This window comes from Ceratina calcarata, unplaced genomic scaffold (genome assembly GCF_001652005.2).
Source record: "Ceratina calcarata isolate Rehan_Ccalc_2016 unplaced genomic scaffold, ASM165200v1 scaffold1275, whole genome shotgun sequence".
In the NCBI taxonomy this organism is placed as follows: domain Eukaryota; kingdom Metazoa; phylum Arthropoda; class Insecta; order Hymenoptera; family Apidae; genus Ceratina; species Ceratina calcarata.
This window is the reverse complement of record NW_017133779.1, coordinates 8,895-24,203: the sequence shown is the minus strand read 5'-3', so window position 1 is coordinate 24,203 and position 15,309 is coordinate 8,895. Positions and strand designations below refer to the sequence as shown.

The 15,309-nt window shown below is 44.3% G+C and overlaps 2 protein-coding genes across 2 annotated transcripts; both read right to left on the bottom strand.

Moving 5' to 3' along the window:
• Positions 1 to 873: 873 nt before the first annotated feature.
• On the bottom strand, positions 874 to 10,656 carry LOC113464835 (piggyBac transposable element-derived protein 4-like). The gene is given in 5 exon segments (XM_026817119.1): positions 874 to 1,244; positions 1,247 to 2,512; positions 9,170 to 9,460; positions 9,549 to 9,747; positions 10,327 to 10,656. Coding segments are annotated over 5 exon segments (2,457 nt in total).
• A 1,209-nt stretch (positions 10,657 to 11,865) lies between these two features.
• On the bottom strand, positions 11,866 to 15,309 carry LOC108629073 (uncharacterized). The gene has a single exon (XM_018031449.1). It carries the CDS (start codon positions 15,307 to 15,309, stop codon positions 11,866 to 11,868), a length of 3,444 nt encoding a protein of 1,147 aa, XP_017886938.1.

The following is a 15,309-nucleotide window of genomic DNA, read 5'->3' as shown; positions in this document are numbered from 1 at the left end:
GGAACGGGTGCGCACTTGTGATGTAGATGCAGCCAGAAGCAGTGCTAGTCCGCTCCTGAAACTGCAGGAAAGGATTTGGAAATACAGCCAGAAGCAGTGCTAGTCCGCTCCTGAAACCGTAGAAAGGGATTCTATTTTTGGGAAGGAATTGTGTTCGCCGCATACTGAAAACCGTGTCACACTTCCTTGGCACTAACACCGAATAACTGTCACTATCGGGCAGGAACACGAATAATTCTCAATAAATCGAATAAAGTCATTTAATGTTTAACACTAAGTCGTTTATTCACAGTCCCGTTGTATGGTTACACGAAGTATCACGTAATAATCTCAAATCAAGTTAAGTAAGAGTTCGTATATGCAATTCAATTTCAATAGCTGTCCGCGAAGGAATACAATGAATGATCCGATCAGTTGAACGGTTCGCAAGAGAATGCCCCGCGTCGTGAACGGCGTCGCTTAATATAGACGTGTCAGTAGTGGGGAGGTTCCCACTGTTCCCTCTTCCCCTTCTCTTCGGTACCTCAGCCCAGAAATAGGTTAAGTTTAATAAAATAACTCTCGGAAATCTTCTAAGTCCAAACGGAATTAACCCCTTAACCTACAACTACGGGCATAGCCCGTGTACGATGATCGACCCAAAAGTGAATATTACGGGCATAGCCCGTAGTATGATGATCGGCCCAAAAGTGAATATTATGGGCATAGCCCGTAGTACGATGATTGGATCAAATATAAATATTAGCGGCGGCGCCCTCTTAAAATTATAAATATTTGTGGAATATTTGATATGTAATTACATCCTGATGCAATAATTGTGGTAGTTGCAAGTACTACAAAAAGTTTATTTATACAAAAATTAGTAATACAAAATTAATAATCTGCAATGGTGTGATATAATTCGAAGCATTCTGGTGCATGTAAAGGAACTTTACACTCCCACGTTGTTTCTCTACGTTTTTAATTTTTTTGGCAAATTCTACAAGATTTTGACGGTCTTAATTTTGATGCTGTAGGATCAATGTGCTTTGGAAAATGAGCCCAATGCTTCGCGTGCAGTCTCTCTGGCGCATCTCCGGAAGATAATTCGCCTCGTTCTCTATCATTCGGTTTTGGCATATTCTTCAGTAGATATTCGGCTATGTCGATCCTATAGTCGACGTAACATTGTTTCTTCCCGTTATTTATTTTTTTCCATAAAATGTAAGAGTTAAAAAGACCAATATCGAACAGATAAAAAAAATTTTTTTATATCCTTTCATGTATTTCCTCATTACTGCTGATATTTGGTCTTGGAGATCAGTTCCATTCATTCCCTTGTTGTACTCTGTAATACAATTTGGTTTTGTAGTCATTTCGACTGTTTCATGTTTTGTCGACATAATATAAACATCTCGCTTGTCTTTCCATTTTATAGCGAGTATTCTGTTGCAGCTTCTTATTGCGTATTCCCTCCTTTTTAATTTTACATTGCACAAATCTTTTGGCATATGCTTCCTATTCTCACGTACTGTGCCAATTACATTTGTTTTATATTTATATGATAATGTCATAAATAATTTTGGGGAAGAATACCAGTTGTCTATGTATAAAGTGTGACCCCTGTGCAACACTGACTCAGAAAGCTCTTTGACAACACTTTCCGAAGCGCTATCATCACAGTTTGTTTTATCGCGGCCTGTATATATTTTAAATTCATAGCAATAGCCTGAATCGGACTCACATAATTTATAAAATTTAACGCCAAACCTTGCCCTTTTTGATGGGTTAAATTGCTTATAAGATAGGCGCCCCTTGAATTTCATGAGCGATTCATCAATTGCAATCTCTTCTTTCATTATATACACTTCTTTAAATTTTTGGTTCAAAAAATTGATCACAGGTTTAATCTTGCTCAATTTATCTGTATTGGCAACCAGATTATTATTTGAGAAATGTAAACACCTTGTAATTTGCAGATATCTTTTCAAAGGCATTGATTTTCTAAATATCGGCGTTTCGATAACAGCCCTCTTCGACCAATTCATTTGTATTCTTGGTTTTTTTACCTGTGCCATTATTATGGTCAATGCGAAATATCTTTTAATTTCGGTAGAATCTACAGGAAACCAAGTGTCGTCGATTTTTCGTGTTCTATGTGGATTCGTTCGTATTTGATCTGCATACTGGTTAGTTTCGGTTACAATATTGTTCCAGAATATGTCATCAAATATTAGATTAAATATATCAAATTCTTTTCTACTTCCTCCTAATTGACATAAGGCTGCCTCTCTTATGCCAGGGGTCATCGTATAGTCCCAGATTTTTGGACTATTTCTTATTTCGTTCCAAAGCCAGGACTCTGGTAGTTGATCTTCATCGGATATATCATCAATAACTAATCGCCTACACTTTCTTCGAACACGACATATATCGTCACTACTGTCACTTTCGTTAGCAAAATTATTAGCACAATTCTCACTGCTTTCATCACGAAATCTTTTTCCTGAGAACATCTTGTGGGGTTGCTTCTCTAGAATTTATGAAAGTAAATTTCGATGTGCGAATGTGACCAAGAATAACTTGAAACTGATAACGATACGAAGAGATAATAGGAATACATCACGAGCCTTGTCTGTGCTATTTACAAACCGCGTCCGTCCTACCACGAGCGATGCCCGTAATATTTACGATTGGCTCGATCAGCATATTACACAAGTTCTGCGAATGGCTCGAAGGCTGCGCGAACTTCTTTACGTTTCCGGCCCAAAATTCTCGAACATAAATCATAGATTAAGGGGTTAATAGAAATAAATCGGAAATATTTCCAATTCCAAAATGGGATAGACCGAAGTAAATCGAAAATGAGACTAAGTCCAATATCGAATAAATTGAAATAAATCGAAACATATTCTAAGTCCCTTATGGAATAAATTGAAATAAATCGTGACACCTATGCTCCTGGGAGGTTCGTTCGGACGGGAGCCACCGAGAATCTGTCCCTCCACGTACGCACACGATCGCACCATATCCGTGTGCTCCGAGTTCGGCTCAACTTCGGCTCAGTAGAGAGAGAAGGCGAAACATCAGTCCGTCGCTCTTGCTCTTAGTGCGTTAAAATCCAAACAGTCTCCATCCGACTGACGGCTTTGAACTCTCGATTCCCGTCCTTCTCCGCATTATAAGTTAATGTTATTAAAAAAAAATGATAATTTTTCGTTACGGAGAAACATGTTTTATCTTTTGATCACATGAGACAACGTGAGAAGATGAATTTTTTTTATGTCTCATACAATTGTTAATCTTATACACTCTTATGTCAATCTTATAACTAAATTAACGGGTCTAGCAAAGGGAATGATAGACGGCTTGAAGAATGATATGGTAAGATACATTATAACATAAAACAATGAAATCAAAAATTTAGTGCAAAAGAACACCGAGAAAATTGAAAAAATTGCTGAACACTTAAACCTACAATTGGAGTAAGAGAAAGATTAAACAAATTAGAAAGTAAATGTAATCTACATATAGTAGAAGTAAATGTAAATTCTATCATAGCAAATAGTCGTAGGTATGAGTTAGCCGTCTTCTTGGAGCAAAATAAACCGGACATAGCAGTTATATGTGAAACAAAATTAAGCAAAAAACACATAATCAGATTTGAAAATTACAAAGTCGTCAATAATCCTAGAAAAGAAGGAGGAGGGGGAACGGCAATAATAATAAATAATAAAATTGAGTTCGAAGAAATAAAAATAAGCGGGATGGAATTCATAGAATTATCGATAATTAGTTTTTCGGCAGGAGGAAAATAGATGCGTTTGAGTAGGGAAAAAATTAGACTTCCTTACAAGAAAAATGGTTTTATTGCTTCCACGCTAACCTCTACGCTCCACGCTTCGCACCACGCTTTCCAGAAAAACTATCGTTCATACCGCCGTCGCTACGGGGCGTTCTGCCTTCTTCGTGACTGCGCAGAATATTTTTCACGCTGACACGCTGTTAGGCATGAGAGCCACGATATCCTCCCACTATATATTTTTTGACGACTACATAAAACAAAATATATACATATTATTCCTCTACTGAAAATGTTCTGGTTTCTTAGCTACTCGCCCACTTCTCGTCGTAAGCGGTGACGCATATTCTACAGGAGTATCAATATTCGTCACAACGTCGCTACGGGTCTCAGTTCTCACATTCTTTAGGCTTGCTTTTCTTGCAGACTCTCGCATTTTCGCTTCTTCCCGCAAATCTTTACACCTGCGATTCGAAAACCGGTACTCGCAGCCTCCCTGGGCTGTCCCTTTCGTATCTCGTCTAAAATAGCTCTTCGATTTTTAATAAATCTTTTCATCCACGCCAGAAATCGTACAAGCTTAGTATAACTAGAAAAATGTTCGTTAACACAAAAGGGTCGACTTTCGAGGCTGACCATTCAAACTAACGAACACTACGAACTATTGCCTCGTCTACGCACTGTGTCGAAACCGGCCAGCCTTCTATCGAATCGTAAAGCCATCTAGGCCCTTTCCACCACTCCGATTTTACTAACTGCGCGGGACTGCAACCACGCGAGGGGAGATCCGCCGGATTCGCGTCACCCGGCACAAATCTCCAATCCTCCGATTAACTGTGTAAACGGATCTCCTTTACGCGATTATACACGAAAGTGCCCCACTGCGTGTCGCGACTTATCCAAGCTAGCACCGTAGTCGAGTCCGACCAATAAATAACGTGCGAAACTTTACGTGTAAATGACTGAATTATGCTATTCTCTTATTCGAGTCTAACGGCGACGGTAGCGGCCATCAACTCTAGCCTCGGTATCGTTGTTTTCTTAGGTGCAACGCGCGTTTTTGCGATTAAAACCTTCACGGTTACTTCTTCGTTGCATTCGATTCTCGCGAACACCACAGCCGCGTAAGCCTGTCCGCTCGCGTCTCCCAAAACGTGAAAGATAAATCCCTGTCGCCTAATTCTCGTGGAATGCTGATTTCTTTCAACAGCGGCAATTCCCGCAACCACTTTAAAAAATCGTCTCTTTTATGGTCACGAATCTCGGCATCCCAAGGGATTTTCTCCTCCCATAAAGTTTGCAGAAGCTTCGGTTTCAAAAGAGCCGGGCAAGTAAAACCAAAAGGATCGAAAACTCCGTGAACAATCGATAAGATACTACGTTTCGTAATAACTTCGGGTATGTCAGTTTTTAATGCCGGATTGATTGACAAGATACCTCTTCGTTAGTCCCATAAGACTCCTAACACTAATATTGTATCCCTGTCGCTAGTATCCTACCATAATAATAGACTGTGATTCACCAATAAATTTATCTAGCTCTACGGAAGAATTCACGCTCGTTACACAATTATCCACGTAAAAGGATTTACTGCGCTTTTCGACTGTGTCTTTGGACCAATTCGTATCTACACCTCCAGCCGCCCTCTGCGCGGCCGCTTCCATAAGTAGCTCAGTAACAGCTGACAATAGAAAGAGGCTACAGATAAGACCGAATACCACGAGACAGTGTCGGAGAATAACTATTTTCCCGTCTCTTACTGTCTCATACAATTGTTAATCTTATACACTCTTATGTCAATCTTATAACTAAATTAACGGGTCTAGCAAAGGGAATGATAGACGGCTTGAAGAATGATATGGTAAGATACATTATAACATAAAACAATGAAATCAAAAATTTAGTGCAAAAGAACACCGAGAAAATTGAAAAAATTGCTGAACACTTAAACCTACAATTGGAGTAAGAGAAAGATTAAACAAATTAGAAAGTAAATGTAATCTACATATAGTAGAAGTAAATGTAAATTCTATCATAGCAAATAGTCGTAGGTATGAGTTAGCCGTCTTCTTGGAGCAAAATAAACCGGACATAGCAGTTATATGTGAAACAAAATTAAGCAAAAAACACATAATCAGATTTGAAAATTACAAAGTCGTCAATAATCCTAGAAAAGAAGGAGGAGGGGGAACGGCAATAATAATAAATAATAAAATTGAGTTCGAAGAAATAAAAATAAGCGGGATGGAATTCATAGAATTATCGATAATTAGTTTTTCGGCAGGAGGAAAATAGATGCGTTTGAGTAGGGAAAAAATTAGACTTCCTTACAAGAAAAATGGTTTTATTGCTTCCACGCTAACCTCTACGCTCCACGCTTCGCACCACGCTTTCCAGAAAAACTATCGTTCATACCGCCGTCGCTACGGGGCGTTCTGCCTTCTTCGTGACTGCGCAGAATATTTTTCACGCTGACACGCTGTTAGGCATGAGAGCCACGATATCCTCCCACTATATATTTTTTGACGACTACATAAAACAAAATATATACATATTATTCCTCTACTGAAAATGTTCTGGTTTCTTAGCTACTCGCCCACTTCTCGTCGTAAGCGGTGACGCATATTCTACAGGAGTATCAATATTCGTCACAACGTCGCTACGGGTCTCAGTTCTCACATTCTTTAGGCTTGCTTTTCTTGCAGACTCTCGCATTTTCGCTTCTTCCCGCAAATCTTTACACCTGCGATTCGAAAACCGGTACTCGCAGCCTCCCTGGGCTGTCCCTTTCGTATCTCGTCTAAAATAGCTCTTCGATTTTTAATAAATCTTTTCATCCACGCCAGAAATCGTACAAGCTTAGTATAACTAGAAAAATGTTCGTTAACACAAAAGGGTCGACTTTCGAGGCTGACCATTCAAACTAACGAACACTACGAACTATTGCCTCGTCTACGCACTGTGTCGAAACCGGCCAGCCTTCTATCGAATCGTAAAGCCATCTAGGCCCTTTCCACCACTCCGATTTTACTAACTGCGCGGGACTGCAACCACGCGAGGGGAGATCCGCCGGATTCGCGTCACCCGGCACAAATCTCCAATCCTCCGATTAACTGTGTAAACGGATCTCCTTTACGCGATTATACACGAAAGTGCCCCACTGCGTGTCGCGACTTATCCAAGCTAGCACCGTAGTCGAGTCCGACCAATAAATAACGTGCGAAACTTTACGTGTAAATGACTGAATTATGCTATTCTCTTATTCGAGTCTAACGGCGACGGTAGCGGCCATCAACTCTAGCCTCGGTATCGTTGTTTTCTTAGGTGCAACGCGCGTTTTTGCGATTAAAACCTTCACGGTTACTTCTTCGTTGCATTCGATTCTCGCGAACACCACAGCCGCGTAAGCCTGTCCGCTCGCGTCTCCCAAAACGTGAAAGATAAATCCCTGTCGCCTAATTCTCGTGGAATGCTGATTTCTTTCAACAGCGGCAATTCCCGCAACCACTTTAAAAAATCGTCTCTTTTATGGTCACGAATCTCGGCATCCCAAGGGATTTTCTCCTCCCATAAAGTTTGCAGAAGCTTCGGTTTCAAAAGAGCCGGGCAAGTAAAACCAAAAGGATCGAAAACTCCGTGAACAATCGATAAGATACTACGTTTCGTAATAACTTCGGGTATGTCAGTTTTTAATGCCGGATTGATTGACAAGATACCTCTTCGTTAGTCCCATAAGACTCCTAACACTAATATTGTATCCCTGTCGCTAGTATCCTACCATAATAATAGACTGTGATTCACCAATAAATTTATCTAGCTCTACGGAAGAATTCACGCTCGTTACACAATTATCCACGTAAAAGGATTTACTGCGCTTTTCGACTGTGTCTTTGGACCAATTCGTATCTACACCTCCAGCCGCCCTCTGCGCGGCCGCTTCCATAAGTAGCTCAGTAACAGCTGACAATAGAAAGAGGCTACAGATAAGACCGAATACCACGAGACAGTGTCGGAGAATAACTATTTTCCCGTCTCTTACCCATAAGAACCGTAGGTAATCTCGATCACCCATATTAACAGCTATCTGCAAAAATGCCTCTCGAATGTCGGCTACTACTCCGATCTTGTTCTCGCGTAATCTGACTAGAAGCATGTTTGGAGATTTAGCCTAAACAAAATTTTAACTGGTACCGGAAAAGAGGGAAGCAGGTTTAAATGAAATAAAAGTATTAATCCTTTTATCTATAATTTGGCGAAGGCTGAGGCCGACCGATTATCGTCTGTCCCTGTAAACAAACAGAATAAAGAACGATTCGATTAATTTAAAGTAACGACTGAATATCAGCCGCGGACTGTGAAGGATTATGTGAAAGCCCTTATTTTTCCGTACTGAATTTCGGTCAGCCGAAACAGTGCTCCTGGTACGCCGCTTGCAATTGCACGCACAGCTAATGTGGCTGTACGTGGAAGTTCGGGTCGTAAAGCCGAACTTCTACTAGCATGCACAAGCTCAGTACGCTTGCAAGCTACACTTTTTCCTGGTGCACCTTCACTAGGGAGATCGGAAGCGCGTTATCGTATTCGCGGAACTCTGCAGTATCGGGTGAATATCCAATACCCACTGCAGGCCCTTGACGAATGCGCCGATCCCTCAAGCGGTGGTCGACCAACAATTGGCCACTGACCCGGAGCGTAATCCGCTGGCAAGATACGATCTCCTGTTCGTATCTCGTTCCCTGCAAATGAAATCAGTGCGGCGGCAACCTAAGGAGGAATCGAAAGAACTGATCTTTCGATTCTCTTTTGCGGAAGTTGGAAAAGGGTTGAGAGGAACTGTAATACAGTCTATTCCTCGTCCTTTCCTGCGATAATTTCTGATTATGAATTCTTCCTTTGATGAATAGTGAAAGCATAGTATCGAAATATTCCAATCTGTTCACTGTGACGGCTATGTGCTGAAAGACCGCAGAGCTCCGCTTGTCCGTCGAGGAAAACTAATCCTCCGCTATGCGGCGTCCTCGACGAATTAGTTTGTCCTTTTCTATTATATATTCTTCTAAGATCGAGAACACCTGTTCCGAGAATTCGAATGCGAATTCTCGTAACCGGTGATTCCGGCCGGCAGACGGTGTTGTTATTTTTCTTCCTCAGTACGGCTCGCGTTGACTCATCGGTATAAGAAACGTCGCACCGTTTCTTATACTCGAGCAATTCGAAATGTGACGCTTTATTAAAATTTAATTCGATAAGGCCGAGAAAACTATGTAAGCCTTCCTTTTGATTTTAAAAACGCCGTTCTTTAAACACACCGCCCCCCTTGCGCGAATCGCGCAACCGGAATTGACTCGATCTATACCGGAGATGCATAAATGCAGTTGTTCGACTCACCGCTTATTCCAGGCGTCGAGTGACTTTTGTAGGAATTTTGCGAGTCCCGGTCTCGATCTCGATCTCGTCGAGGCTGCTCCCGTCGCGGCGGCGAGGGTGTCCTCGCGCGAGTCCTCCGATGACTTTTCTTCCTTTTTGGTTGCGCCTTGGTGTCCGGTTCCCGCTTTGGCTTCCTTTTGGAACCAGCGGCCTCGCTCTGCTTGTCCTCGGAGGTGGACGTCGACGGAGGGTTGTCGTTGAACGTCAATGACGTCAAGCGTCCCTCTTTGTTCCATCGGAACATGTATTTCCCTGACCCCACATGCCAGCGAAAACGTCGCGAAGTGAACGGAATATGACCCGGCACCGTCACTGCACCATTAATTGCCACTGGGAATACTAGCGGAGGCTGGATCCGGGGCTCCGGAGTTTGTTGCCTCTCCGGAGTGTTTTCCGGGGTCGGCTGCGTCCGCTTGGGAATGCGATAATTTCGCGGACTGCGCTTCCGCTTTTTTTGTAGGCGTCGCCTGTTCGTCCATCTGGTCACTCTCTGGGCTGGTAGGTGCCAGTTTCAAAACCTTCTCAAAAGCGTTGAACTTCTGTCCGTTTTGTTCTTGCGACATATCGATAAGTAATGAGCGCGACGCCCCTCGCGAGATATTTACATGCGGCAGAACTCCGAAAATTCTCGAATCCCCCGTTTTGTCTTCGATGCAAGAGAAGTGGTATCGGAGCACCGACACCCTTCCCCGGTGGTCTAATGATTGGGGGGGACAAGGGGACACAAATCGTTTTGAATTCGAAACTGTTATGTCCGCTGTCCTTCTATTGCCGTGCTATCGAAATTCGTTAGCCGTCTGTTTCTTGGTTTGTCGGTGATGTTAGTGTTGACAATTCGTCGTCGATAGGCAATTACACAAGCGCGTAATCGCTCTTGTGTACGTCCCTTTTGTCGTTTGAATTTCAACGACTCTGACATTTATGTCGTGTCTAGGAAAAACCTTTTTTACTCTTCCCATTTCCCACTGAATAGGGGGTAGAAGAGGGTTTTGGACTAACACCAGATCACCAGGCTGCAACTGTGTCTGTGTGGTTTGCCACTTGTATCGCTGCTGGAGATGCAAAAGGTAATCTCTTGACCAATGCTCCCAGAGCTGCTCATGGAACTTTTGTATTACCTTCCACAGCGTTAAACACAAGAGATTCTCGTTTTCCACGGACTCCTTAGGCAGTGCATTTAACGGCGCGCCAATTAAAAAATGACCTGGCGTAAGCGCCGAATCATCTGCACAGTCACTAAGTGGGGCGATCGGGCGTGAATTTAAACTAGCCTCGATCTTGCAAAGCAATGTCTGCATCTCTTCCCCTGTCGGCGTGAATTCTCCAATCACTCTTTTTAAATGATGTTTTACTGATTTCACACCAGCTTCCTGCAAACCACCGAAATGCGGTGCACTGGGCGGATTAAACTTCCATTTGATTCCCAGTTCGAAACACTTGTCACGCATCTCAGCCGAATTATAACAACGGGTAAATTCTCGCATTAATTCGCGATGCGCTCCCACGAAATTCGTCTCATTATCGCTTAGCATACAAGCGGGGATACCTCGACGTGAGAGGAAGCGGTCAAATGCAGCCAAGAACGCGTTCGTCGAATAATCGTGAACGAATTCGATATGTATGGCCCTTGTCGTGAAACAAATGAACACGGCAATATATGCTTTATAGGCCGTCTTTCCGCGACCAGCGGAGTTTCGAACACGGTATGGACCCGCGTAATCAACACCGCATTTCGCGAAAGCGCGAACCGGTCGACTTCTTTCCGGTGCTAAGTGCTGCATAATTTGCTCGGATGGTTTAGCTCGCCATCCGATGCATCGCGTGCACTTATTAATCACCGTTCGAGTCTCAGACCGACAGCCGAGGATCCAGAATCGCTGCCTGACGTGAAATATCGTCTGCTGCAATCCTCCGTGCAGCGTTTGAAGGTGAGATTGCCGAATTATGAGCGTAGACACATAATGTTTCGGCAGGATAATCGGATGCTTGGTTTCCCAAGCAAAGACGAAATTTTCCAATCTCCCTCCGATTCTCAACACTTCGTCTTCGTCTAAGAACGGGTGCAGCGTTCGCAATCGCGATCTGGAAGGAATCGGACGCTGCTTTTTTAAGCAGCTCCACTCCTCCTTAAACTGCATTCGTTGCATGTACAACACGATTCTGGTCGTGGCGTGATGTACTTCCGACGCATCGAGTGGAGCGGACTCGCCACGTTTGCGTTCACCCTTGAGTATTCAGTAAAATCGAATACAATAGGCGGTGACGCGGAGTAATTTTCTCCACGTCGAGAAGCGGAGAAGAAATTCCTATTCTCTTTCCGGGGCGACGATGTGTGTTTGAGTCGCGCGTTTTCCATCCTCGGTTTCCAAGGAAGTAGGCATTACTGGCCATTCACTTTCTGACTTGGTTAACCAAGGTGGTCCAGAGAACCAGAGCATTGAATTCAACAGCTCTTCTGCGTCAACACCTCGGGAATTCAGATCCGCGGGGTTGTATCGAGTGGGGACGTGCCTCCACTCGGCACTCGGCAAGGTTGTCTGGATCTTCGACACCCGATTATCTATTACTAGCTTCCATGTCGACGGATGTTTCCGTAGCCAAGCTAGCGCGATTGTGGAATCTGTCCAACAAATAATGCGCTTCACTGCAATAGCTAGTCAACTCTGTATGTGAGAGAGTAGCTCGGAGAGGAGGAGAGCTCCGTTCAGTTCTAGGACTGGAACGGTAAGCGTTTTAATTGGGGCGACTCGCGTTTTTGCCATCAACAGCGAGGTATGCACGCTGGAATCGGCCGCGATGACGCGCAGATATGCAGTAGCGGAGTAGGCCGCTAGCGATGCGTCACAGAATCCGTGCAATTCTACGGATTCGACGTCTTCTCCAATTTTTACCCATCGGGGAATCTTCAATTCATTTAACTTCGCCCAGTCCTCACAGAACGTATTCCACGTTCGGTGTGTCTCTGCAGATACTTGCTGGTCCCAAAGGAGTTTCTGCAGCCATTGGGCCTGCATAAGTATCTTTGCTCGGATCACGACTGGTGATAGCCAGCCGAGGGGGTCGAACAGCTTCGCGATTTCCGAAAACAAAGTCCTCTTTGTAATGGTAGTCGCGGTTGGAGTGAACCGTTGTAGATTGAAGAAAAAGTAATCACCCGATGGAATCCATCGTAAACCGAGGACCTTTAACTCAGAATCACTGAATAGCGTAAGGTCAACGGCGTGAGAGTGTTCACTCTGTGGGATGTTTCGGAGCAAATCTTCCGAATTCCCTGCCCATTTACGAAGGTTGAATCCTCCTCCTTGTAACAGAGAGCAGACCTGCACGCGTAGTTCTTCCAAGCGCGTTTTGTCAGGTGCACTCAAAAATACGTCGTCGACGTAGACGTCGTTCTCCATTACTGGAACTGCAAGCGGGTATTTACTTCCGTCTTGTCGCGCGAGTTCCAGCAACGTGCGCATCGACAAGTAAGGTGCACAGGCCGTACCGTAAGTGACGGTATTGAGTTCGAACGCAGTCAGTCGTTCGTCCTCAGGGCTGCGCCAAACGATGCACTGGAATTTTCTGTCCTCAGGGGCTACGAGAATCTGTCTGAACATCTTCTCGATGTCGGCTACCATCACGTACTGGTAAAGCCGCCAGTTTGTCAAAATTGCAGTGATATCGCGCTGCAACTTCGGCCCTACGTGGAGGATTTCGTTCAGCGAACTTCCGCCCGCTGATGCGCTCGATGCGTTAAAGACGACACGTAATTTCGTCGTAACGCTTTCTTCTCTCACTACAGCCCTGTGTGGTATATACGTTCGTGAAGAATCTATTGACCGTAATCTGGTCATATGATTCAACGACTCGTATTCTGACAGGAAATCGCTGTAAGATTGAAGGAGCGCAGTATTTGCGTCCAGCTTCCGCCGCAGCCGAGTTAACGCGGAGAGCGCTATTCTAAGCGAGTCTCCTAGCGCCTGTTCAGCATGCGGTTTTTTAAAAGGAAGTCGGACGACGAAACGGCCTTCTTCGTTTCGTGTCACAGTCCTTTTGAAATGCTCTTCGCATTCGGCCTCTTCCAGGGTTTTGTGTGCGATAATCGGCACCGCTTCAATCTCCCAAAACTTTCGAATCGCATTGTCCAATGATTCGAGCACATTGCAATGCAATGAGCTGATAAGTTTGGAAGGTGAAGCACCCTGTACTGGTCCGGACAGAATCCAACCGAACGCAGTTTCTTGTGCAATTGGCAGGTCGTCGTTAATCCGACGTAATCCGCCTGTCAATATACGCGCATACACGTCTGCTCCTAGAAGTATATCTATTGTAGTGTCAGCACATAGGTGCGGATCAGCTAATTCAAGTCCCTTATATTGAGACAGAATGTCAGCTTGAATCCGCGGTGGTGTGTACGAGGTGATTCTCTTGACGATCATGGCATTCGCGGTTAAAACCGGCGTTTGGCCTCGTCTATCGCCAATACCAACCTCGGCACTATTTTTAATGAATGCGGTCCGTCCGCCCCCCAGTCCGGATACGGTAGCTGGAGTTCGCCTCTTTTTTAGGCAAAGTTCATTCGCTAAATCTGCTGAAATGAACGACATTTCGGAACCCTGGTCTAGGAGAGCGCGAGCATAGCTCGATTTGCCGTTCGGTCCGTAAACACGGATCAAGGCTGTTGCTAGTAGCACCGAGTTAATCCCCTTCGATTGATCAGCTGTCTTGTCGCAGTGCATTGACACTGGCTGTTTCGAAGACGCTGCTTGAGGTTCACGCCTCGAATTCGGAGCATTCCGATGCTCCTTTTTACCTCCGCGATCAACGCGTCGAGGTGTGTCCTGCTTACCTTTAAGTGGACGCGTCTTACGTTCGTAGTGCAGTAACGTGTGATGGGATGCACCACATTTGTCACAGACTATCCTACTTCTGCAAGACGGAAGTGTATGTCCTTCAGACAAGCATCTGGTGCACATTTTATTTGCTCTAATCCAGAAATAACGCCCTTCTGCATCACGTTGTCGAAATTCATTGCAATCCGTTATTCGGTGCTGCTTTTGACAAAACGAGCAATTAGATGTCGATTCCCGTGCCCGTGTTTCCACGTTTGTTGCATGGGATCTGACTTTCTTCTTCTCGGATTTCGAGGAATTCGGTTTATTGTGCATATCCTTTGCCGCAAGAATAGCACTCACCTTATTTTCAAGAAAGCACATCATTTCGTTAAATGCGGGAAACTTTCGTGCATCATCGAAAGTCTGTTCCCATTCCGCCAGTAGCTCTTGATCGAACTGACTGGAAATGTAGAATACCAGGAATGGTCCCACTTGATCAACCGGGACGCCTAGTTTTGGAAGCGCGTCCAAGGCTTGTTGTAAGCCGATGGTTATCTGCGTGATGCTGTCTATGTTGTCGTGCTTAACGGGCTTGAGGTGGAATACCTTCTTAAACCACGAGGTCTGAATCAGTCTCGGGTTATTATAACGCTTTTCTAGCGTTGCCCAAGCTATCGAGAAGTTCTCGTTCGTTAGCTCCAACGTGGAGACGGTACGCAATGCGTCGCCTTCCAAAGCAGCTTTTAAGTACTGCAAACGTTGAGCATCCGACAACGTAGGATTATTGGTGACTGCTGAACTGAAGAGATCGCTGAAAGCCGGCCAATCTGGATGATTTCCGCGGAAACGCGGGAGGTCTAGTTTCGGTAAACGAACTGACGCTCTATACGAGGCATGGCCTTGTCCGGCGTATTCGCCTGACGATGCACGCGCTTCTTGCGCTTCTTGCCTTTCGAGAGCCCGAATCTGCTCGTAAATGTACCCAGCAGTTTCGTGGAAGACTCTCTCGAAATCATCCATATGTTTAGCCTTAAAATAGCTAAGTTTCTCCCGTTGCTCCGGGGTCGTCGATGCAATTATGCATGCATGGCGATTTTGAACACCGTCCCATTCTTTCTCGAGTATATCGAGCTGGGCTCGGACATAGTCCACGGTGTATTCCGACTTCAATTTCTTCTTCATATTGGTTTTAATATTCCCAATACGATTACTCCTTTCGAGGTGAGCTAGAATGAATACATCTAGATGCATTCCTCCTAGAATATCCTTTTTTGGAGTGGACAT

What these genes read in the sequence shown, in the direction of transcription:
- LOC108629073 (XM_018031449.1), bottom strand. Translation starts at nt 15,309, where the DNA reads ATGTCCACTCCAAAAAAGGATATTCTAGGAGGAATGCATCTAGATGTA.